The 27433-nt window shown below is 35.8% G+C and overlaps 1 protein-coding gene across 1 annotated transcript in view; it reads right to left on the bottom strand.

Moving 5' to 3' along the window:
- CNBD1 (cyclic nucleotide binding domain containing 1) overlaps nucleotides 1–18912 on the bottom strand; it is a 62138-nt gene extending 43226 nt beyond the window's left edge. The window contains exons 1-3 of the mRNA XM_067290012.1: nucleotides 18827–18912; nucleotides 6548–6693; nucleotides 2063–2200 (exon numbers count right to left, since the gene is read on the bottom strand). Coding sequence (XP_067146113.1) covers nucleotides 2063–2200; nucleotides 6548–6693; nucleotides 18827–18912 — 370 coding nt within the window. The remainder of the gene's footprint in view (nucleotides 1–2062; nucleotides 2201–6547; nucleotides 6694–18826) is intronic.
- Nucleotides 18913–27433: the final 8521 nt, after the last annotated feature.

The raw sequence follows: 27433 nt of genomic DNA, 5'->3' as shown, positions 1-27433 counted from the left end.
TTGTATTTCTAAGGTAGTATCTACTTGAATTGCAAAAGGATTATTTGCAGTGATGGAACAGAAAAAACAGATTGAACCAGACAACCAAAAACTGAAACAGACAGCCCAAAAGTTCCTTTCCAGTCCTATAACCCCACATCCATTATTGCCAGCAGGAAGTTAGTATACTCCATCATCCATCTCTTTTCTGTTTTGTTTTGTTTAGGATTTTATTTGGGGAGTTTCTGATGCCACTTGACAGCAGTCAAACAAAGTTTCTTTAAAATAAATGGTGGTAAACCTAAGGGTTGGTCTTAAAATAAATGGGCTCAGAAAATCAGCAATCATCGTCATCTAAATAAGTGAAGTACAATTTATATTTGCTGGATTGGGTGAATGGCACAACACTTCACACACAGTGACAAAAAAAAAGGTCAGATCAGGACTATCATCAAACATAATAAAAAGGGATTTAAAGAAAAACAATTGGTGTACTGCCTGCAATCTGCAAAGAGGATCTAATTTAGAATGGACTGGGACAAAATAAGAGAAAATTAATCCTGTCTCCTTGCCATTCTCCTCAAGGTCAGCAGTTTTATTTTAGCATGATGGCATCATGAATTCTCAGTGCCCCTTTTGTGAGGCATTAACTCTCGGTCCTGAAGGCATTTAGAATTCATTTATTGTTTGTTTTGATGAGACAAGATATGTGAGTAACAATAATGCTTAACACTTTTTGAAGGAAGGCTTAACAGCATCAATTCCAGCAGGTTGATGAAAGCTTACTGTAAGCGATAAGGCCATCCACACAAAATCAAACAGCTTCCCAAACCTCCAAACATCAGTGAAAGCTATTCGGACTCTCACTGATATATTCAGATTCATATACAACAGCAACAAGGACAGCCAATTCCAATTTTCGCAAATCATTTTTGTATTACCCACCCAGTAACTTCTGTGTGCTCAGTTAATCATCCATATTTGTACATACAAGCCTTTAACCAGTAGCTAAGTAGGAAGCCTATTATTTCTCAAAAGAAGCTCCAATCTAGTTGGCTTCTTCATTAAATGAGAAACAGAGGTTAAGCTTAAACATGTAGGCACATGCTTTATATAACCCATTATAATCACTAAGTGCACAAATAAATGGCATAGTGTTATAGGATATAAAAACTGCACCTTTTTTCTGTTTAGGAAGAAATAAAAAATGATCATTTAATCTTGAAACTTTAGATGTCTTGTAAGATACTAGATTTTTTTAATTAAACTGAGAAAATATAAAGTATATTAAATTAATTATCAAAATAAATTCTAATTAAATAAGCTGCCTGAAATTCCTCTGTCTAAAACAGGTTAATACAAAGACTTCATAAGGAGCAATTGACAAGAAACAGCAGCTATAAATTGTAGGGCTAATTTTCAAGGATAATGTAAAGCCTTTATATTGAAATTTTATATCCAGAGATTTCAAAAACTCTAAAAAGGAAAGATTTTCAAAAAAAGGAAGTCACCAGTATTATGTCCAAATTTCCAAATGGGGAAAATTCTTTAAATGTGACTGAACAAAATATACATTTAAAAGCTCTTTGTTTTATAAAGCTTTACTGAATTTTTCCATTGAAGGACTAACCAGAAATATTCACAGATCTCCACCTTACCCATATAAAGCAGCCTAGATGAAGTAAGCGAGGAATAAGATTCTGATGTTGCAGACCATTGGATAGAGTGTATATAACATGGCATTATTTCTGAGTAATTATTATAACAATAATATTATATATTTATATTTATGTAACTGCATGGCATGTTATATTTTAGACCAAGGTGTTCAATATCTAAGTGGACCACTTCATTTTATATATATATATATATATATATATAAACGTGTGTGTGTGTGCGTGCGTGTATATATTTCATCTAGCTGCAACATTCATTTTTTAACCAACATTTAATAACTAACATGTATTTCTGTGCCCTTGTATTGGAAGCAGGATATTAACAGGAGTAGTAGTTGACCTTCAGTAGTTTTTGCTATACAACACACCCCTCCCAGTGCTTACCAGTTCCTAATCAGATAAATCACTTGCAGATCCCTGAGCAGGTTGAGGAGATGTCTCCATCGCCCAGGAATCAAAGTTTTCTCCCAACATTCTTTTGTAAAGTCTTTTTTGAGGTCTAGCAGAGCCTTTCAATATTGCATAAAAACCTTGATTTCCAACTACTAGAATAAAAAAAGAGATTAATTTCCAAGCTATAGGTACAGTTGTCTGTCTTCATGTTGTTTTATTTGTTTTTATTTACAATAGGTAATGTATTTTAAGAAGTTCATAAGAAAAGATGTACAAAGAAAAAGAAAAACTTAGAAGAACAACCTATGGCATAAATAACCTTTGCAGAAGACCTAACAAATTTTGGTTTTTATATTTTTAATTGAGGTTCATAAATACTGCACAAGAAAAGGACCCCAAATCCTATATTTGTGTAAGACTTACTAGTCTGTCTTTTACTGACAAGAAGACATGGTGTCCTGGGTCAAAGGGGATTTTCTATCAAGTAAGAATGCCATTAATCTAAATAAAGTAAAAAATAATTTGACTTTCTTAAATCATTTAGCACAGATTAATAATGTTGCAGTGTAGCAGTTGAAATATTTTATAACTAAATAAATGTGATTTTTTTTTAAGGTTTAAATGCCTACTATTGGCAAAAGTGCAAGTAAAGAAAATGAGATTACAAGCTAAACATTTAATGTGATCAGTATGGTCTTTTTATTTTTTCGAAGGCAAACCTTTTTGGGGTAATTTATTTTAGATTGTAAATTGTATGAAATGCACCTATAAAGTACATTTTGGGTGCAGTACAAAATTACAACACTTTAGACAACTATTTTTAACCAATTTGACACAGGTTCAACTAAAAGATTTCATCTGGGTCACAACACAAAGCTAAAGTAAAGTACCCATTCTTGGGTTACTTGCATATATGCATGCCAAACTGGACATATACAAGCCAAACTTGAACATATACAATCCAAACTGGAGACATAAATGTAAATGCTTGCAGATGTTATGAAGCACAGACCAAGTAGAAAGTATTCTAGGATTTCAGAATTCTTTCAGTTGTGTCATTTCGTGTCAGAGAGAGATGAAAACTTCTGCTTCAATTCATTTCGGATGACTCAAGCAGAAGTACAGCTTTCCAAAATCTTTGCAATATGTCTGTGTCTTTACAAGCTGGTACAGCAAATAAATTTTATAACATCCCTAGTTGTCTCTTCTAACTATTGGTGGTTTCCAGAGCCTCAACTTGCCCCAGCATAAGAAAGCACTTTTTAATTTCATGGCCTGACATGTTAACCATTATGTCTGGCAATATAAATAAGGTATTCATCCCCATTTCTACTTTCTTTAATGCATTAATGTGCTCTGGAGGCTATTTCTACCTCTGCTTTGTTTCACCGCATCAAGCTTCAAGACCTAGAACATGAGAGATGCAGCATCAAGAAGAAAAAGGAAGCACTCTCTGATGGAAAATGATGCCTTATGTCATATGCCTCAGTTTTCTGACAAAAAAAGTCTACTAAACAGCATTGAAAATAGTGGCTGTGGTGATAAAAAAGAGAAATTGTGAATGTAAATCAGCCTACACTATTTGTTTTTCTTAAATCAACCATGCTTCTCTGGCTGTACAAATCACAGGCATCTCTATAGCCCGGGTTAGCACCAGTAGCCTCTCAGCACCTGGCTATCAGTCCCACAAACCTTTTTAGCTCAGTTCCACTCATTGCCCCAGTTGACATCCCACATGCTGCACTTCCTTGTCTTCTTACCATTTTAGTTCTTCAAAATGTTTGTAGCCCACATCATTCATTGAACTTTTCTCAGAAAAAAACTTATTCTTTCTTCACAAGCCAACCCCATCAGCCTCTGGATCATTCCTTTTCTCCAAAATTTCCACTGTTTTCTCAGCTTTTATGACACTGAAATTACCAGATTTTTGTGAAGTATTCTAGATTTTATATCAATAGTAACAGAAAATAGAATACTTCACAATAAGAGACGGAAACTATGAATCTATGGTCCAAAACTATTGTTATTCCCATGGTCAGCCTCATCAGCCATAAATTGGTGACTGCTTCATCACAGAACTTTCTTGGTATTTTTACAGCTCTGTATTTGCATAAGTCCTTTGGGACTTCATCTAGCACCTACTGAAGTCAAAGGAAGACCTGTCTTTGATTTAATGCTTACAGAAATAATCCCCTAAATTGAAAATGTTTTAGATGTATTTCTCTCAAAGGTATTACCTGGAAGCAAATGAGTGTGGAAACCCTTGTTACAGGATATGTTGGAGTGTATAAGAGAAATAATGCGTTACTTTCTTGAACTTGAACTCTAAAAGATAATCTTTGGAGATTAAAAACATGCCTGGCATTTATTCTTTTTGTCAAGCCTGTTTTACTTAGTATAAAATCAATTTACCATTTATTTTTAGATCATAGCATCAGATTAGACTGAAAATAGTGCCTAGTCTGGTTCAAAGAACAGGAAATGATTGTATATTGGTGTAAAACAGCTTTGTCTGTAAGGCATAATGTGACAGTGAATCATTAAAATTAGCTTTTTTCTGACAAACTGCTTCATGATCAGCAGTTTTTGCCACCATTTTACACCATATAATGGTTCCGCATTAGCTATTAAAAAATCAATAAAGCACCCCATCTAACATAACATGGATGTCCTAGTGACCAAGATTTATAGGGCAATTCACAACTAAGTCCCTGATTTTCTCAAATTTGAATACTGCATCAAGAAGCCAATTTTCATGACTATCATGTGAGTCATGAGCTATGACTTTACATCTGTCCTTTTCATTATCACCATATCATTATGCAAATGTAGTTCCTGCCTGCTCACATCTTCGTTCAGTCTGCCTGTTAATTACATAGCAATGCTGTAATGTAAGCACCTCCATCCTGAGTTTCACACTTTGATTTGCATATTAACTTTAAACACATTAATTCAAGCATTCATCAGACTATTCCATGTAAAGACTAAATAGATCTTTAAAATCCAACAGGGTGTCATGGCTGGAGTTGTAAGTCCATCATGCCATCACTAGGTGTACAGCCCTACTACCACAGGACTTTAGTCTACAATTCAAGTCACTGACCAATACAAACATAGATGACAACAAAAACCTTGCCAGATACTACATGTTATTACAATGAGATATTGACATAGAGTCTTTAATTAGACAAGCAGTGTTAGTGTTAGAAGCATTGTTTTATCTATAGACGTGATTTATTTGCATATTCCACTGCCTAATTTTGGAGACACAGACAATAGATTTAATAACCAATGGTCTCTAACTTTTGCAGCTCTATCCTCTCAAAAGAGACTTGATTCCAAAAACAGAACAAAAACAAAACAGAGATTATCTTTTCTCATCTCTTCCTTATTTTATGCAATAAATGATATCCATGACACATATGTAAAGAGACTCCATTTTGTATTATGTATTGTCAGACCAATGCTGCCAAGACAGTATATAACATTAAGGATTTTTGCTCTGATGATAGATAACTCCAAACAACTTGCTCTCATTATGTATTTTACATCAGTACTATCCCCTTACTAGAATACATCATCAGAGCAATGGCTCTTTGTGTTATTTATCACTTTGAGCATGTTGCCTAGTGTTATCCTTCATAAAGATAGTGACACTTAATTTTATACATCATCAAAATGGTGGCACCCTGATGATGTACAACGCAAAACAGCCTTTCTTGGTATTGTAGCTGTAGCAAAGAGTTAGTCTAATTTATAGGAAACTTTCTGATGATTTTAAGAGAAAGTAAATTATATATAGGAAAAACAAAACAAAACACCTAGCAATATCTAATCTGCAGGGAATTAATAATGCACGAATATCTCATGAAGTAAATTAAGAAAGCTCTTCAAAATTTCTCCTCGTAGGAACTAGTAGGAAGCTTCTAGGGGAAAAAAACTGACAATTCATATTACAGCATAATTGAAAGAGTAGAGACAGTGTCATAACGCAGAACAGGAATAGCAATCTATCAAGCTGGGGCTCAGACAGTGAGTCACCCAACTTCACTTGTCACAGTTTTGAATCCTGAGCAACATTTTCTGTGGTTAGTTTTTGAGTGATCTTCAGAACTAGCAAGGTCTGGAAGAGGATATTTCTTGATTAAGGACAATAAGGACTCTTGTAAAATTCTTTTAGTCCATCTAACAGAATTAGAATTTAAACTCTATGCCCAAAATACCCTGTAAAGGTATTCCATTCCAGAATTCTTATATAAGATGATCCATTTTTTTGCTCTCAAAGAATATGAAATCTGCTTGTGACAGCATCTTCAATTCTGGTTTTGGAGAGACAAGAATATATATATATATATATATATATATATTTGCAGGAATATAACTCTAACAGACAACATCATATTAAAAAGAGAACATATCTGTTTCAGCACCTGAAAAAATAAACCTTTTTTTTTTTTTATAACCAGATGATAAAGTCACTGTGATAGATATACTGCTACCTGTGCTTCCTTTTTCCCAGTATTCCTTGATGGTACTCGTGCTGAGCTCTTTCAGTTCTGCATCAGAAAGCTGAACATTTATGTCAGGAATAAGTTTCATCATTCTATACACTATTTTATGTTCTCTTGCAGTTCTTAGAATAGGTCTGCAAAATAATATATTAATACATATGATTATATAAACCATTTGGGAAGTTCAGATATATTTTAATTTGTCACTATTAATCACAGTGATGGCTAATAACTTCATTTATTCTCCTAGAGTCAAACTCAGCTTCAAAGAATCGTTACTTCAAAATTGGCCTACACTGCTTTCACAAGCTTTGCTCTAGCTATTGAGAGTACAATACAGTTTTCCAGCTAATGACACGATACTTTGTACTAGTTCATAGAGTTGCAATACAGCTCCTATTTAAGTGAGCTTTACCTTGCAGATTTATGGCCATTCAGTATAACACATATGCCATCATATAACCTTACATCACAAATATATGTCCTGTTATTCATGCATTTTGCAGAACTTGCTGTTTAACTGCACTAAGTTACCCAAAAATTACAGTTTATTATTTAGCACAGTAATTAAACCATCTCAAATTTGTTCCATCAAATCTAATGTATAAATCATAGGTCATTCCTGCATTCACAGTAACCTCGTTCATTATTGGCTTTGCAAAGCATTCAACTAAAACAAGTCCACAGTGATAACAGCATTGTGAAACCTATATCATACAGCCCTACCTTTGGCAGTTTCCAGATTCTCCACAGAACAGTGTTCCACTTTAAGAAATGAGCCAAATAAAATTTACTGCTTTTAAGACACAAATATTTAATGTCCCAGGAAGTAAAATAATTTAAAAATTTTAAACTGAAAAGCTCTTTTTTTTTTTTTTATGTTATTGAGCAGGAGCTCAGCTATTTGCTTGAGAAAAGGTTATAGAATTCAGAGTGAACGTTTAAATCTCTACCATGAGAGAGAGTATCAAGACCCTTTATAGAAAAGGGAACACATTTATCTTCATTATTATTTAACTCCTAGCTATTCAACAAATTAGTGGACTATTGCAATAACATCTATTTACTACCCCTTTATTAGGGAAATCGAAAATAAAGTGTGTAGTTTTACCTGTGCTAGTGCTTATTGACCAATGTCTCCATTGCCCATTAAATAAAAATTTCCCTCCTCTCTCTACTTCTTTTACTTTCTAATGGCTCTTTGCTCTTTTCTGCTTAAAAAAAAAAAAAGAAAAAAAAAAAAGACATTATCTGGTAACCTAAAGGGAAATTGTAGCTGAAAAGCATATCTAAAAATATTATTGGTCTTACAGTGCTATTTAATCTAGAATATAAAAGTAATTTCTATTCATCATAATTTGCCTATTAAAAAGTGATTGTGAAACTAAATTTGCATCTGTACCAACCCTTTGCAAGTTAAAGTATCTCTCTTTCTCTATCTGAAACTATTAGTCATGCTGGAAAGTTACAAAGACAAATTTGAAAACCTTTTACTTCCTTCCTCTGTGGCAAATATATTGGATTTCTGTCTCAATTTCTGATATAGTCAAACCAATATTAAGAAAGCCCTCAAGGGATTGAGAAAAAAGTGGTCAGTCAAAAAATACATTTTTCCACATAAGTCAAAACTGATAATATCAAGCATTAATCTTCTTTCTATTCCATTTCCTTTTCTCAGCCACTTGCCCATCTTTCTTCATAGCAACTGGATAATCATTCCTCCAGCACCTGTTCTTGTCAATATTTATTTATTAAAATTGAAAGAAATAAGTGAATAAATAAACTGAATGAAAGATGATTTTCTGTATTATTACTACAGTGGTCGTTTTCATTTACAACCCAATAGAAATTAAGGAAGACTTTGACAGTTAATCTATTACTTCTATTTATCTCCATTTGCTTGCTTTCTAGTTTGCAAGGAAAAAAAAAATATATATATATAATACTGTGTATATATATATATATTATTTTAAGTATCAGTAAGTAGTTGTATCAGTTACTTTCTAACTACTTATAGATCAGTTATGATCTGCCAAATATACAGAAAGGAATACTGCTTTAAAGCTTCCAGTCTTTCAGGTCATCTGTCAGTATGGTTTCTTTCATTCATCCTTCACATTTGTTTTTGTAGCCTCCATCTGGATTCAACATAACTCTTAATACATGCACACAATTACTGAAGCAAGGATGCATATTCAACTGCATCTGTAATTAATTGCATATGTAAACATCAACTAGGTGAATAACAGATAGCTTACTAACTTATTGGCTTTGGTGCATGAACCAACACTTAAAAAGAACCCAAACAATTCTGTTCTTTTCTGAAAGTCAATCTGGATAGTCTATGAAGACTTGGACTACATTTATGGAGGCTTAAAGCATTTAACCATCTGTTTTGGCACCAGTGAAAACCTCAGAAAACTAATCTAGCTGTGCCTAACTTCAGAAATACAGAAATCCCTTTGGTATCTAAATTGCCTTTCATGGGTGTACACAATTACACAAATCCTAGCACTGCTGAGCACTGCAGGCCACATGCACCTCATCCATGCTGCCCACTTCAGCCATGTTCTCAGATCACCCTGACCAGATCAAATTTCCTTTAAAAGATATTGGGAGCAGCTGACCATATCAATTGACTTACACCCAGCAGCCCAGTAACTAGGGGATTCATCTGTGAGATGGGAGATTGCAGTTCAGATCCCTGCTTTGCTGAACTTATTGCAGGGAGTTTACCTTTAGCCTCCCACATCCCAGGAAGTATCGTGGACACCAGACTGTGGCAGACCTTTCTCATTCCCCCTCAGCTCCTGTGGGTAAGGACTAACGTTACAGATACCAAACATCAAAAAAGAGGCTTAGAAGTATCTGTCACAGCAGGCAGCTGGGCACAAAACTAGTTTTAAGGAGTACAAATCCATCCTTCTCTTATTTCTGGAAGACCTTCGCTCAGATTGCTGTCATCTTTAGCTTCTGCTCCCTTGCTTAATTCTCCCTGTGTGCTTGTGCATGAAGAGATTGTGAATTTATTTGGATAGCAGACTGCCTAGTTCCCTCCTGAGGCTTTATGCCACTGTCCCATCAGCAGTCTTTTCCTATGAGGTATCTGGTGAGGGAAAGATTGTACTGTAATGTCACAAGAGGAGACAAGGACTTTATTTGCTAATAATCACCCCAGATAATGTCAAACATCTTTGCTTAAAAAAGTTATCCTTTTTCTCCTACGTTAGTATGTTGTAAAATTCAGCCATTCTTGAGTCAGAGTACAATTATCTATATAGAAAAAAGTAATAAAAATTGTTTTGAAGTGGCACTCTTGCACATTTGTCACCTTTCTCACTACTTCAAAGTGACTTAAGGAACTTTCAAGCTTTCCAAAATAATTGTTATTTGAGTAGGCACCAAGCACAGAAAACTTTAGCCTGAAAGGGCTTCAATTTTGTACACTTTACAAAATCAGGAAAATGAAAATTTGGAAGAGTGTTAAATGAAACCACTTTGTAATTTCAGCTGTACTACACTAGCTGCCACAAGTGTAATAAACTGATCTCCATGAAACAGAAAGAACCACAGCATGGTCTCTTCAGCAATTTATCGTGCATTCACAATAATAGCCCATTGCTTATGAAAGAATGGTGTATCTCCAAAAATACTTAGGAGGCCTAGAATTAAGTATCCTCAGCTCCATAACATGGGCCTTTTAAGAAAATAGTTTCAGGAAGCAGAACAAATCAGCAAATAAGGCTGTGTTGATCAAATACTTATTCTCTGAATGAGGATATTCCCAGGAAAAGACAGGTGAGAGAGTCTGGGAAGAAGAGGAATGAGTTAGATTCTTTAGAAAGAGAATCTGAACAGAATAAGCATGGTGCAGCCCATAGCATGGCACAGTCCATAAGAGTGGTTTAAACTCTTTAACCAAAATGATGCAGAGCAGGATAGGAAGATGCCAAGATGAAATGCATTCCAAAGGCCAAAACTTGCTGTCTTTAAAGACACTGAGGCCTTAAGGAACCTGTGTTTGTACAAAGATTTTATACAGATGTCAGGAAGGGTGATGTTACTATCAGTGCCCTGACTACATGTAAATGATATGGTTAACCATGAGGGGAGTGACAGCCTAGCACCCAACAGCCTGAACCAAGCCAGGCCATGTTTAAAGGACTTTGCTGGTGACCAAAAATCAGTTTTGGATCCTCTGGACTCCTCAGGTAAAATGAACAAATATGGCTTTGTAGCACTCTTTGCACTCCTAGTGAAGGAAGATATTTGCTCACTTTTTGAAGAACAAATCATGTGCATCATAAAAAATATGTTCACTGATGAGCTAAAGTATATTGTTTGTTCATTAATCAGTAAAAGAGTTAATAATAACATATAGGAAAATACAGCTTGTTTTGAACTGTACACAGCTAGGACAGTCAGGGTAAGAATTTATATAAATCCCACTTTGACTTCCATTAGGCAGCAGAGGTGGCTCTGTGTAACGTACAGACTACAAATAATGTATTTCCTTACCAATGCTCATATGCTTTAATGCAAAATTTATTTAATATAATTTAAGGCACTGAGGAAGTGGCATTTGATATTTGAGATATACACAAAATATAAAACGTAAATTTTAAAATAGAACTACTATATTAATCAGATAATATTTACTCAGAACAATGTGTTTAAATGATGTGAAGGAAGGAAACTGAGTGTTTTAAAAATTGTGCTAATCTTATTATAACTTCAATGAGTCTAGGAGAATTATGCTTTTATTTTCAGGTATCAAAATTGTGGGAAAATTCAGGAATAACCATAATCAGTATTCAGCTATTGTTCAGATTCCCATATGCGCAGGGCTTGCTTAGATATACAAAGGACTTTCCTGGCTAGTAACCAGGCAATTATTCATGTTTAAAAAACATATTTTATTGCCACTAAGTAAGATAATACTACTGTGTGAATGTATAGCCCACATGAAGAAAATTACAGATCTCAGTTCTGGCTTTAGCAGATTGTCTGTGTAGGTAAATAAAGATTTAAGAATAAAAGGTCTAAGGTAAACCAGGTAGTTACAATTTATTCAGACATTTTTCAAGCTTTGAATAGAAGCTCTTTACAAGATATGAGAGTCTGAAAATCACAGACTGATTAATACTGCACACTGCTATAATGAATAAAATTAAAGACTAGAAATAAAATAAATGGGAATAAATAAGAACAAAATGCTGTTGTTTTTTTTTTTCTTACGGTGAGGAGTATCTTGCTTCAAGAAGAGTCCCCTGTGGTTTCTAATGAGTAATTCTCAGAATGAAAATAATTTAATAGTATAGTGATTTGAGGGATCAGGACTGTTAAATGTATTTAAACAATGGCTTGAAAGATGAAGTGAATAAAGGAAGCTGGAAAAAAGGTTCGTGAGGAGTTATTTTTGTTTCTGAATGCTCTAGGCTGTAAGATTGCAAAGAATGAATACACTGGACCAGCACAGTGATAAAATTCAGTATCAACAATGGCAAAGAAAATTACATGGAAATAATTAATTTAGTCTGCTCATATACACTAATAGCTTCTAAGCAGCTGAAAACACTGGAAAGAAAACTGAGCAACTTTGAGGAGAAACTAGTGAACAATCTGATGAAATGCACAGCAGTATAAGCATAAATAGGATGCTATGATAGGTATGATTAGAAATGCCTTATGTGTAGCTGTTAGATAACCATGTTAGGGTTAAAAGACTTCTTTAAAAGACTTCTTAGCAATCAAATATTTTCTCTTCCTGTAATGTACAGAACTAATTTAAACTCAGGACCTTCCTTGTGTATGTGATGTTCCAACAAAGTGTGCTGTAAACAGCTAAATGCACTTAAGAGATACAAGTCCATGCCTTCAAGAACAGAACTGCAGCTTGGTATGAAATCTAATAACTCTCAGTTATTCTGAAGGGCTCTCAGTACTATGATCAGTAGATCTGATCAGTAGATCTGATCACTTCAGAGATGTTTCTGGAAACAGCAGCATGGTCCTTACAGGTCTCTTGGGGGAATGAAACAGCATCATATCTGCTCACTAGGCTACTTAGCAGCAGAGGCAGATTTTTTTTTTTTTTTTGACTGTTTGCTTTAGCTGGTATAAAACAGAAAACATGCTTAAGCATCAAAATGGACTTTGCAACCTGGGTAAGAATGATGCATCCTTCAGAGTTAAACTAGGCACAGAACTTGGCCAACATTTCCCAGACATATTTTTCTGGAGCATTCTTTTCAACAAAAACATTTTCAAGATGGTAAGAATAAATCAAATCATAGACGTATGTATACTTAATGGTATGCTGAATTAAAGCGGAGGGAAGGACATCTTATTTTGACTAGCGTGATATAATGAAAGCTAAAGGCAAAAATAAAGCAGCAAAAACATAACTTCTGTGACAAACCGTGTAATCATTTTAAAAATTATTGTCCATGATTAAAAGCTGGATGAAAAATATTTCAAAACTGCTTAACCCTTTTCTCTTTCTGTCTGACTAGATCACCCTGTCCGTTTTCTTCATTTATTCCATCTCTTTGCCCAAATTAAATTTGTCAAAAAAACAAAAGTCTAGGAAATTATCTTCCAGAGGAGAAAGTCGTCGTTGCTCACAGGAGTGTCTTACGTGTTCTTATGGACAGAATTCCTTGTTTTCAATCAAATTACTTGTAGGGCTGTAGGTGATAACACAGAGCACTTATCATCAGTGTCGGATATTATATCACCATTTCTAGGCAGCGCTTCCTTTTGCATAATGTCTGCATGTTTACCTTAAAGAATGTCAATCATTCTATATTCAGACTGCCTGTCAGTTAGACAGCTGCAATGAAAGACAGTCTAAATACTTGACAGCAATTATTGCAGATTAGATATGTTGCTTTTTTTCGCCTTCTGAAAACTAAAAAGCAAATGGATCCTTCCCTCTTCATGCAGAGCTGCCAATCTTACCAATTTTGGTGAGAGATCTGCTGAGCTCCCACTTCAGATTTACAGATTTCTGGCAGCACAGGTTAAAATAACAATTAATTGCACACCTGAATTCTATCTGAGCACATGCAACATGTCTGATATGTCCTGACCACATCAGACAAACCATGCAAGAGATGCAAATACAATTTGCTCACATGCAGTAAATCTGGTATTTCTGGTACCTCTCCAACAAGCTGCGCATGCACAATTATTTGCTGCCTGCTTAGAAGGGATTCAGATCCATAGGATCACAGCCTTAAAATGCATTTGATAGCACTCTGATAAAGGATTCTATCTGCTTCTGGTTCAGAGTTTGCAGCTCGCATAAAATGAGCTGCAACAAACACATTTCTGTACTTTTATCGCACACTCCAGCAGTGGCATTTATACATCAGAAACTTCTCCACTTCAGAGCTAGGCTCTGTTTAAGTGTCTTTTTTTTCTCTCCATTGCACATCAGAAGGCATTTTCTCTCCTAAATCTCTGTGGCTTTACTGGGATTGTCACAATTGCTGCCTTAAATTCAGGCCTTCTTGCTCCCTGGACTAAGCGTTGCAAAGCTATGCAATGTGGCCAGTATGAACATAGGTGAGTGTACAGTCTGTGAACTTGCATATGGAATCTGCCCTTGCTCTATAAGCCCTTCTTTGTATATAGTTATTCTGGTAACTGATTTCCTAGCTTTTTCTAAACTTTGCCCTTAATCCCACAATTAAGATGGGGTTTCCTTATCTATTTCCTATTCAACATTTAGAATTTTTGGCACAACTTCTTTCTGCATATTCATAGCAATTGTATATTGATCTAATCCCAGTACTACAGCTGCCTGACCATTTCCTGTTCTATTCTTAGGAGAGGTCTTAACAATTGCATAAACTGAAATAATGTAATGTAGCATAAAATAAGTTACTGGCTTTTTCTATTGGCAAAATTTATCAATTCTCTTGAAATGACCTTTACCAAAACAGAGCTAAAACTGGGATTCTTTTCACACATTAAATACCAGTATACAACAATTAGAGATAAGTCCCAAATAAAAAGTCCAGCTGTTAAACACCTTCAAGCTTTGTACATGTCCAGAAGTGCAGAGAAGACCTGCAACCCATCTACAAGAAAAACAAACAAAGCCAGAGATACATTTTGTACTCTAATGCACCGTACATTTCTGTAACCATCATTACAGCATGACAGCATAATATAACATGTAGATTAACAGCAAGTCAATACAATCAGATTTTGTTCTTGATGTTAACCTTATTTTGGTCTGCTAACTTTGCAGGAACACAGGGAGAGAACGTTTTGGCCTAAGGAATTTGTTTGAACTATATTAAGTGTACAGTGATAAATGCGATTTATCCTATTACCTAGCTAGAATGACATTTTGTTGTTCATAAAAGAAAATAAGATATTTTCACTAAATTAGAATGTTCAAATTATTTGCCATAATTGCTTTTGGTGAGTAATTAAGTACAAGGTTATTCTGTAATAATAATGTAACTATGGTAATATGATAATAAGTTAGGATATAATTTTGTTAAAAGCAATTTGTGCAGCCAATAATAATTACACTCTCCTGTGTTAACCACTGTGATTAAAAAATGATTAGAAAATGAATATCTAGAGTATAAAAACCATATACACATTGTATTTCTTTGAAACTTTCCATGGGATATTGGTTTTGGACATCATGCCAGGCTGCTTCTGCTGGACGATTTTAAGATAAACAATACAAACAACTGTTTTGGTTTTAGCCATATGGAAGGATAACATGTGACTCTTTGTAATTATTTTGTGTGACTTGCATGAAATTAACCTAAAAAAGATTTCTTTTTAATTTTAGGCCCTCTATAGTTTTAGATTTTAGATTTTTCAAATGCAGCTCTCAATAGTGACTCTGCCAGCGATTTATGTTGTTGACAAATCTGGTCCTCACAACAGCTATTTGTCTCTCATAGTGCAGCTTCCTGCCTGCCTTGAGAGACTGTGCCCACCACCCTGGAAAAACCTTGCCAGCCCAACTGATAGAGGCAGTTAGCCAGCAGCAAAATGTATTAACATTTATATTCTGAAGAATTCTTGACTAAAATACAGCAATTGAATATAGCATCTTATAGTGTTTAGTGCAAGAGATGATTGAAAATATCTCCATTTTCACAGGAATGGTTCCTACCTGTCAGACAAACTCTTTTGTCATCTCAAATGCTGAACCCTAGGAACACCATGAGCTTGTACACCTGTAGGATATGCACCCAAAACTTGCTTTATCTTTTGCTATAGTAAGTCACTATAGGCCACAGGCTACATTGGTTCGTACAGGACAGAGATCAAAAGACTGCACACAAGCAAGGCTTACAGTCAGCACTAGCATAGTTTGAGTATATCCTACTTCAAAAGCAAACAGTAGGTGTTCCTAATCCAATTCGAAAAAACGAGTCCAGTGAGTCAAGAAAGATGATATGCAATAATTTTACTCTCAGAGTGAGGCTTTGGTAGTTCACAGATTGCTAAAGGAAAAAGGGTCATAAGAAACTGCAGGATAAAATAAATGCTGTGTATCCTTTCCTACACTGTGGTAAAAATCCCATTGGTAGATTAGTCCTGCCAGCTGACATGTCAGGCTGTGTAATTTATCCAAAGACACAAACTGCTCAGAACTTGCTCTCATTCCTCTCCCAGTGTTTGCACTACACAGATGATTTTGCATTAAATATGACACCAACTGTTCATCCAAGAATGAAATCTACCTCTTGAATTACTTAGTATTTTGTATGCCCAGCACTAAGCTACATGCCTTTCAGCTGCACATGCAGCAGACGAAGGTGTAAGGCTTAAAAGGTTATCAAGGACTTCATACCTCACCTGATTTCTAAATTGCCTATTCTTGGATGGCAGTAGGGACTCAAGAATAAGTTGGGGCACTCTGAGGAGACATTAAGCAGTGAGTGCTGACCTCCGGGCCACCTGGAGAACATTGCTGATCTTGCGAGTGGAGAGCTGAGGTGCGGTCCCCCTGGCCCAGACTGCTGCTCAGATGGCTGGGGCAGGAATCACCTAAGACAGACCACTTTTCCAAAAAAAGAGAGTTCTGCCAGGCTCTTGGGGCTTTGGGAGAAGATTAAAACTTATCAAAATCTCAGAAGGAAAAAAGGAATCTGTTGGCTGCTTTCATCATCCTTTTAGTAGACAGCCCTTGGCCACTTGACTGCCCTTGTCCCCTAGTGAATGTAGGGCTGAATGGGATAAAGCAGTGGTGGGACAAGCAGTCACACTTCCACCTCCTGCAATGAGGACCATGGCTTTGCACTACAGTGCTAGGTGCTTACTGGCATATTGCAAGGCAAAACTGAGCCCTAGATGTTATAAAGATGAATGAATAAATGACAAAGCTGCATGCTAATCATACATTCCTCTCAGCTTTAATCACTGACTTATTTCTAACTGTTCCCTCAAAACCCCAAGTCTCCCTTCACAGACTAGACTTTAAAAAGCCATTTGTGTTAAATAGAGAGACAAAAGCTGTTAGAAAATCTGCCCAGTGTTTTGTTTTATCTGGCACTGAGACACCAGGTCACTGTCTAGGAAAAACATTTAGAAATGGATGTTCAAATGTTTCACTTCTCCACTGAACAACAATTACAGGTAAGTAATTTTCTCTACCATGAAATACAGTAATGTGCTTTATTGCCTTAACCTTTCAGCATTTCATCTTTTTGCTAGCAACTACACCTTTTCCCTCAAATTAGCAAGGCCATCAACAAGAAAAAGAATGAAGTAGCTAACCAGTCACATATAAAATGTGGAAAGGTGAAAGCAGAATGCCATGCTACTAAATTTCTGAGAATATATCAGATATTAATGTTGTGAAACATCATTTTTGTGACAAAGGTTGCAGACACGAAGTTCATGTAATTCTCTATTTTATTGACAGGTAATGGTTTTGGCACAACTGCTTTCTATGGGGATGTTGCCATGGTAAAAACCCCTATCACAGGCAATAGTGCAGAAACTTTAGTTCAATACAAAGCCCTCTAAATAATGTGCCTTTATGGGAAGGAAATCAATTTTCTAATACAAACCTTGAAAGTCTCAGCTGATTAAAAATTAGGATTTCTTGTTAGAGAAGAAAGAAATACATCAAGATACATAAGTCAAATAGTAAAGCTATTTAATACATGGAGAGCTTAATCCAGATCTGCCTCAAACATGCCTGAATAGAAATAAAGCATTGAGCCACTCAGCTTATTGAACACTCAAATCAGCAACTCCCCCCCACCCCTTTTTTTTTTAAGACTGCATTTTGGAAATGCAGTCTTCCTGTGCTGTCATTTCTCCCTAAAAAAAAATAAAACCGTACAATAATCTCAATCATTATTTATGACAAACTGAGGAAGAAAAGGTGAGATGGCATACAAAATTGGTACATTTTAATTGTAGATGCAAGGGAGAAATCTAACGTCTGTGGATCCTTAAACTGTTCATCCTTAAACATCATTCTAATGGCACATTTATATATAACCATGTTAAAAATATATATATAATTTATGTGCCTAGATGAAGAAAACAGCAGCATCTTCCTAAAATGCTAACAGCAAAAAACAATATCAATCAAATAATGAATACAGGCATGAGGCAGGAAAAAGCAAAAGTAGGGTTTCTTGGTAAACAAGAGAAAAAGCTTTGAGTGAAATTTGTTCAGTTCTTCAAAGGTTTTCTAAACTGTTTAAATGGTAAAAAGGCAAAGGATTTGGATTCTTGCATGACTCATACATGAGCTCAACCAGAAAATGAGTGTCTGTGTCTTAACAGGTTTTCATGTAAGAGGGTTGGAATACTTCTAAGAAAGAGCTTGTTCTCCTTTGAAAGCACTCTTCAAATGTGGAATCTTTTTCAGTGGCATTTAAAGAAGAATAAAAATGCCTGTCGTCTCAGATTTATGGAAGTTTAGTTATGACTCAGTTCTCACTGAATGGAAAGGTAAAAATGGCAAAAGCCATTTGAGTTGTAGTAGTGAGAGTGTATACTTGAGTGTTTTAGGTTGAGACGGACAATTCACAATCAACTTTTAGATACCTGATGTCTAGAAACCTCGTTATGTCTTAATAGCTAGAAAAAAAGGCACATTTCTTTCAATAAGAATGAATTAGTGAGCCTGAAGGAGCAAAAGTAAAATATCCCATGTCCTATAAAGTAAACAACCTGAAGAAAAATCTAGCAAGAAACTGTAATGAGACTTATTTTCAGTAGTCTCAGAGCACAAATGAGGTGCAAACCTCACTAACTTACCTTGAATACCACAGCTCTCCATCCTGGACAGAACCCAAGTACAACTTCTGTGAGTGAAATTCAATTGTGGTAACACCCTTAGGCATCCATTTATCCACTTAGAGCCTTTTATAATGATTTAAAAGGTACACAGCCCAGGTACAGGAAATGTTTTGGGGATTATTACTTCCCTGGATACCAGATGAAGCTGTGCAGTGGAAGCTTCTCAGAGTATGTGGGCTACAGATGATAAATATCTGTATTTTATTTGCATACAGCATTGTCATCTTCCACTTGGCAATTGCTAACATAGATTCATATCACTTTTGACTGTCCAGTTTTAGATGCCAGTAAGTTCCCGGAAGGTGCATGCATGGATCAAAAAGCACCATGCAAAAATTAGTGCAGTGCTAGCTACAGCCTTTCTCCCAATTCTGCTGCCAATTACAGTAGTAAGCGGAGCTCTGCAGTGGCCCTGTGGACTCTAGTGATGAATCTGAGTCCACAGTGAATCAGAATCAAACATAAACCTAGACTTTAAAACAGCAGATTGTGTCCTGAGGTGTACAGATCTCACATATGTGTGCGTCTTCCATACCATACAGACTGGGAGACATCACAGACATAATCTTCTTTACTTCCAACTGCTTATGTCTCTTTGTGTGGTGCATGGTCTTTATTTGGATGGTGAGAGGAACAAGAAGCTCATTCCTCTGCATTCAGCCCCAAATAAATTAGTCAAGAAAGGTTATGCTATCCACAGGTTTAGCCTTTCCTTACAATTCCAGCTGGAAGTCACTCAGAAAAGCCAAGGCTAAAGCTGTGTTTGCTTGTTTTCTAAAATTTGGTACAAATCAATTAGCAGTGCACAAGTCTTTTCTGGAGAACCCATGATATCTGTCAGATTTCATGGCCAGTCCTATTGCTTCTCCTGACCACCTTTGCAGCTCCTCGCAGAGGTTTAACAGCTAATGGCATGTTCTGAGGCTCTTCAACTCACCTCTCTTGAGCTTGTAAACATCTTTCAGGTGCATTTTTTTACATATTGTGTTGCTTTATATATAAAAAAACAGGTAGTTCCATAGAGAGGCAGTCTGAGGTGCCTGAGACTTTTACTTCAATTCAAATTGAGTCAAAACCCTTCTGAAAATTATGAGACTCAATCACAAACTTCCTCTCCAACACTCACTTACTTCCCTGCCTTCCTGGCTTTTCTCAAAACCTTTTTTCTCTTTCAATGGCGCATTCAAAGAGGAAAAAAAAAATCTATTATCACAGAATTTCAGTCTAATACACAGTCTAAAAAGGCTGTGAACAAGACAATATAGACTCCATTACTTTTCCAAGCTCACTTATAACAAATATCACATAGAATATACATTTATTTTATTAATGCTACATTTCTCTTTCAGATGACACTATGCTAGTTATGTGTCATTGCATTTGCAAAGAAATTTGTAAAAATAAATAAACTATCCTTAATGTTAAGAAACAAACCTGGAGATGAATAAATACAGTGTTCTCGGTTTCCACCAATTTTAGCAGACTTTGTGTTTGTTCATTTGCTACTAGGAACACTGGATAACACACAGGAATAAAAAATGCAAACTAGTAGTGAGGGATGGCACATACTACATCACCCAATGAGCAACAGAATAAAAAAGCAATTGTGATTAACCATTAAGCACATTAGATTTTGCCACTGGAATCCTTTGAGTATTATTTTAACAAAAAGAATTTAAATACATTATTGGGTTTATTAACTTGCCCGTTTTAGTACTGACATTGTGCTCATTTACTATCTTGCCTGGCATTAGAACTATCACTAAGAAATGGTTGAACAACATATATGTAAAATTTGATATATAGCTCTCCAGGTCTAGCATAGCAAAACTGAACAGGGTCAGTAGATAAAATGGGAGAAAATAGCAGTTTAGAAAATAGAAATTCTACTTCCTCGAGGACCATAACAGATACCTTTAAGCAAAGTTACATTAATATCTTTATAGTATTCTGTATTCAAATATTTTTTTTCAATCCCCAACTAAATGAAATGTCAATCTAACATCTATTCATCTTCATCTATCTATAAAGTGCTAGTGGCCAAAATACATTTAAAAGATCAAGGAACTTTAAGCAAATGAGAAGCAGAGAAAGAGCTTGGCTGTCTCTACATGGTTGGAATGCACCAACATAACCACATCCATCCCCTCTGCAGACACACTGCACCACTTTATTCAATTACCTAACCAAAGGAAAGCATTCAAGGACGTAGATCACTTTCTAGGTTGGGTCAGCACATCTGCTACCCCCATGGTTTGCTCCTGAGCTGTTCTATCAGCGCAAAAAATTAACAAGTTCCAAGGCCAGAGTTGCATAACAAAGAAGAAGAAAAAAGAAGAAAAAAAAGAGACTACTTGCCTTAGAAGTTTATTGCCTCTCTTCTGTTTTGTTAGTAAGTCTGTAGACCATTTTATAGCAATTAAGGGTCTTACTCACTCATTCTCTTACTTTACTTAATAGTCTGACAGAACTACAATATAAGTAAGGCAGACAGAAATGTATCCACGGTGTATTGAGTCCATAAAAATGGAGAAAAATCCATTACTTTTCTTTTCTATCCCATCCCACTTTCTAAAAATAAATGTTACACAGAGTCCTCCTCTTTTCACTAAATTTGTTTAAAGAACACCGTTAGACCTCCTTGGTATCTCTTTATTAGCAATAATTCCAGCTATTGAGCACTGTATCAAGCACTGTGTCCTCTAATGTCAGAAAACCCAAGGGAGATACCAAGAAAGATGAATCTGTCAGATATGCAGTATCCTAAACTATTTTATGAGCACAGAAACAGTCAGTGCCACATTTTGGAGCCTTTCAAGTATGAAATGGCCTTTTTCATTTCTATCCTTGTGAGTTAGTTTCTGTTTCAAAAATTATAGAAAAATAATTAAACTTTAAAAGAATTACTCCCTCTGAACAGATTTTCTAAGCCCTTTGTGTGTCATTCCTAGTGATTACTTTACAAATAAAGTCATTTTCTGTTCAGAAACTGTATATCAAGGATACGATTATGCTTTATGTGATTTATGATAAATTAAATTATAAAAGAGTTAGCAGAAACTGAGTGATCTAATTTAGCCTTATGTCTAATAACTGAGTAGGTAGAAAGGACTATAATATGCTTCACAGCTTGTATGTCATGCTGCTTAAACACAAGATGGGAGATCCCCAAAGTTGGGGGCAGAAGCAAGCACCTACCACTGGCTTCAAATGGAAGCTAGAAACTAATTGTGCCTATCTCTGAATACAATTTGCTATTATACTACATGCCACCTCATACTCTATACATTCAATTTCAACATTCTCATAAAAGAGAAAAACTTGGGGAAAAATGCATCTTTAACTTCTAAAAGGTAAACCAAAGACAAGCAGAATGCTAGTTAAAAGGAAACGATAGCTGGAGAAAAGATAAAATACAACATGGTGACTATCAAAAATATAAGAAAATATATACCCTAAATCAAAAGTTTCTAAAAGAATAAAAAGCAAAAATGTTCATAGAAAAGTAAAGAAAGCTAAGAGGAATAGAAAAACATCTTTAAAAAACTGAAGTCATTTCTAAATGGGAAAAATAAGACTGCTAATTCTATCAAGTTAAATAAAAAATGACAGCATCATGTGCCAAATGATTTTCTGCTTGCAGTGCTTTTTTTTAGAAACAACAGAATTGGGATATTAGCTAGAGACAAAGAGGCTGTACCTACATTAGCAGATTTTAGTTTGGATTAGGAGTGCAGTTTTGAAGCAAATCTCCTTACCATCCCCACTCCCTGTGGGCACAGTGCCTTAGGTGCCTCTGCCACTAAGGGCCTTTCATTTGCAATTTGGTAGCCTGCCTTTCACCTGCTGCTCTGTACCCTTTCACCCAAGCTGTCACGGCAGCGTTTTCCAAAGCCTCTGTGGTTCTCATGCTGTTATTATCATGGCCTTGCACCTGCAAACCCCGGTATTAATATTATGGCCAGTAGTCAAGGGAAGCAACTGCCACTGGCATGCAGATCACCTCTTCTTTCTCCTCCTTTCTACCCCTTAGTTGCAGCTTTTGAATTAGGATTTACATTTGATTTATGTTACCCCTAAAAATGCATGCACAAATTTAACACCCAATTGGCATACAATATCTGTCCCTGATGAAAATGTGCTCTAATCTGTGCTGATAGCATCAAAAGCAGAAATAGGAGAGTATTGGTCCTGATGAAAAATATATAGTTACCATGACAAAAGTATTGCTGTGGGACACTCCTGCACTGCAGAGGATGCCCAGGAGAGATGCTTGCCTGGGGACTCCTCCATCACTTCCTCTCCCTGCTGGCCACTGGGAAGAGTTTTCTCATTCCCTTTTCTCTCTCTCTCTCTCTCTCTTTTCTTTAGTTTTATTCATCCCCAGAGGAACCCTTCACCATCTGAGTCAACGTATCAGCTAGGAACCCCACTAATGTATCTTTGTGCATGGGAACCTGTTTGAACATCCTTTGTTTCAAGTTGAGGAGCAGCCTTGGAGTGCATGAACTGGATTCCTTTCAGACAAAACTAAACTGAAAGGGAGTGCTCCTTATACACACCAGATGGGTGTTCAGTCCATGGGACCAGGTTAGAGCTAGTCCAAAATACACATCTATTTTTAATTTGAAAAAATAATAAAATAAAATATATTCTGAAATGTGGATAGTAGAGGAGCAGGTCCTCAGCATCATTCCTTAGAGAAGAGGAACTGTGGAACAGTCTCAGACTGATTTGTCAATAGAAGAGGATTTAGAACAGGCTGAGTAGTAACAAACTCCCAAGACCAGATGGTATTCACCCAAGAGCTCTAAAAGTACTCAGATGTGAAATTGCTGTACTACTATCTGAGATGTATAACTTACCACTTAAATCAGCCTCCGTACTGGAAGGTAGTAAATGTGACACAATCTGTTAAAAATGTTCTAGGGAAGATCCAAAAAACTATACCCAAGAAGTCTGACTTCCATACCAGGCAGATCAGTGGAACTATAATAAGGAATATAATGAGGAGATACATATGTAAACACAGGGTATTTAGCACTCTTTGCCTTAGAAAATGGTAGTCTTACCTCACAAATCTATTACTCAAAGAGCAGATGGACAAAAGTATTGTGTTCAATAAAGTATATTCAGATTTTCAAAAAGCTGTCAAGTTTCTTTGCTAAAGGCTCTTAAGGAAATTAAACCATTGTGAGATAAGAAGAAAGTCCTCTTGAACTAACAACTGTCAGAAAACAGAGAAAAACGATAGTCAGTCTTTACACCAGAGAAAGGGTTGTCCAAGGAGATGTACTGGAACTGTGCTACTCAACATATACATGGATAATCTTGGAGAAGAGATCAAAAGTGAAGCAACAAAGTTTGCTGTTGAAACAGAAGTACTCAGGATAGTTGAGTCTAAAACTGGCTTCAAAAAATGCAGAAGGATCTCACAGCTTTGCATAACTGGTTAAAGATACAGGCAGTGACATTCTATGTCATTAAACAGAAAAGAATGCATTAAAAAAAAAATCAATCACAATAGCAGTGTCTACATTAACTACTGGCACTTGAGAAAGAGAAAAGAGAGGCTTTTAAAGGCCTCATGGCCAAAAACATCCTGAGGAAAATCATTCTCATGATGATAAAACCTTTTTTCAAACCAACAGAGGCAGGAAGTTGGTTAGAGTGTTGGAGGCATTGATAAAGAATCAAAGAGAAAAGACATTCTTTATCAACTGCAGGTTGGTGCTAAATAGTGGCTAAAAAGCAAATAAAAAGCTAAGAATTATTAGAAAAAGCATTGAAAGCAAAGCAGCAAACATTATAACACAACTGTATAAATGCATGGTATACCCACATCCTGAATACAGTGTGCAGTTTTATTGAAAAAAGATAAAGTAGTATAGATAACAAACATAGAATGGAGGTGAGAACAAAAAGAGGTATGAAAAGACTTCTGAAATGCATTAAATAAGCCAGCATTTTTAATTTTGACAAAAAGATGTTTGTGGGGTGGAATAAAATAAATCTATAAAATCGTCAGTGGTATAATTCACTGGAAATTATTTTTCTACTATTCCTCACTAGTCAACATGTAGAAAGCACAAAATGAAATGATTAGGAAGTGGGCTGAAAACAAAAGGATGTCTGTTTTCACCATATGCAATTAAACTGCAGAATTAGCAGCTGCAGAACAGAACAGGGGCCGAAAATATAACTTGGTTCCAAGAGCAGTTAGATTTAGTGAAGTGGAGGCATAGAAGACAAAAGCTGACACAACTTTTTAAGGTTACATGATAGTCCATCGACAAAGCCAGAAAGAAAACCCAACTTGCAGGAATCCCTGGACAAGACATCATCTGATAGATCATGGCAAAGTCCACATTTGTGAAGAAATGTATTCTTCCCTCCCTGCTTCCAGTCTATTAAGATTGGGATTTTTTGTTTTCTGCAGGAAAGCTACCTTGCTCCTTAGGTTCATTTGAAAAACACATTAAAATAAGCTGAAATAATTTAAACTACATTCTTGTATCTGACTGTTTTGCATAAAAAGTGCTTCGACAGGGGGCTATAACTAGGTTTTAAAAACTCAGCTAATGACTGCCCACCACTTTATGGACTACAGTTATTATTAATACATGCCAATGTAATTGTTCAGAAATGTCTGCATTCCACTGTAAAATACTTGCACAGACATTATGTCAGTGAAGAGAAGCAGAGGTACCATTATTTAAGTCTAAATTGATGAAGAAGGAATAATTTGCAAAGATACCATAATAAGGATGGTATTCTGTTATACATTCATGAACAGATTTTCTTCTGAGACCTAATGCACAGGAGTGTCTATGCTAACTTTAATGATTTCGGCATCTAGAGTACATTCCTCCTTTTAGTTTTATAATTCTCTGAGCTATATCTGCTCTTTTTTAACATCAGTCTTGTGTATAATTCTAAAGGAAAGGTTCAATAAAAAATAATCAGTCCATTTGGCTACAAACTTTCTAATACAAACTGATCTCTGCTTTTTGTGAGCTAAGATTCTGCTGAAAGTGTTTAACTGCAAAAGTCTGTTCAGGTTGTTACTATTCTACCAGAAAAGGTATGTTAATTAATTGGACTTCATATTTCACCTCAGCTGCAGCTTTTTCGCTTAGAATATAGCTTTTTATTATTCCTCTAGTAAGGTAGTTGATACACCCCAACTTTCAAGGATTTTACCTACCTACTTAGTAGTGCAACACTTAATATCAATAAGTTGTTTACACAGACACATATTAGGACACCTAACTTATTTTCAAATATTATACTGATAACCAAACAGAAAAGTGACCTGCAAAAATAAATCTTTCGATTCTGTTTCAGGCGTAAGCTACGGCATACAGGCATTTGCATCTGGCACCTGAATTACATGGCTCATCACTGATCTACTGTAGAAAAAGCTGTTGGTCTCTAAGGACCACCTACCTTGAATGAAAAAAAAGCAATTGTGTTTTCCCAGTGAAAATACTGCTGGATGTTCAACTGTTCTACCAATAAATAAATAAATAAATATATATATATATACATATATAAAAGCCATATTGAATTTTGTTTGAAAGAACAACGTTTACTTAGGCTGTACACTCCATTTTAAATATGGGCTGTGGTTCCCTACCCTGCCCACTTCAGCATCCATATTGAAATAAAACCTGAAAGAGCAATTCTGATACCTTGGGCATGATTAAGGGTGGAAAATGGACTAAATTTTTATGATCTTTCAGTCAACTGGAGCTTCCTGGAATAAATAATTTCCTATCCAGTATTTCAAGTTTGTAATGGAGGTAACTGAAGCAGGCATCATTTGGTGTGGGACTCTGATTGCCTGACATTGCTGAGCAGGGAATCATTGAATTAAGTAGCTGAAAATATTAAAGGAGAAGTTTCTCACCAGACATGTTTGATGCTTAGAAAGGAGGGTGGGGAGGATATAAATGTAGGGAGGGATATCCTACATAATTTGAAGGAGAATTCAATGGAAAACAGGCAGACCCCTGGATTCCATCAGGGATTCTGATAGGAGATCAAAGAATGTTCATAAGCTCAGGGAAATCAAAGCAAAAAGAACATTGGAATATTTTTTATTAATTTGTCTCTATCTGGATATGTCTTGTACTGGCTAAAATAACAAGTGATTATGAAACCCTTATACGGCATTTGTGTTTCTTAGCTACTTCCTGAAGAGGTGAATTTACACCAAAGCTGAAATTTCTACAAAGGTGTAGAAGGCAGAGCACATGTGTCAATGTTTATATAGTGAAGAGCACAGGGCTCTGAAAAGCTGAGACCTGGCAGCGCAACCAATTGGACATCTAATTGAGAGACTTGTTGCCAGGGTTCTAACAGACAGCATGAGTCTTTTTGATTACAGCTCATCAGATAACTAATAAGTATAAATCTTGACATGCAGAAAGTTTTCTAAAATTCCCTTGATGCAGTACCATATCCTGTCAACAGCCGTTAAGCATAAGTTCCCTTTGAAATCAATGATATATTGTGTTTAAACACTAATGACATAGTATGGTCTATAGAAAACAAATGTCC

This window comes from Apteryx mantelli, chromosome 2 (assembly GCF_036417845.1).
Source record: "Apteryx mantelli isolate bAptMan1 chromosome 2, bAptMan1.hap1, whole genome shotgun sequence".
Lineage (NCBI taxonomy): Eukaryota > Metazoa > Chordata > Aves > Apterygiformes > Apterygidae > Apteryx > Apteryx mantelli.
Note: the sequence above shows the minus strand (reverse complement) of the source record. Positions and strands in the feature narration are given on the sequence as shown.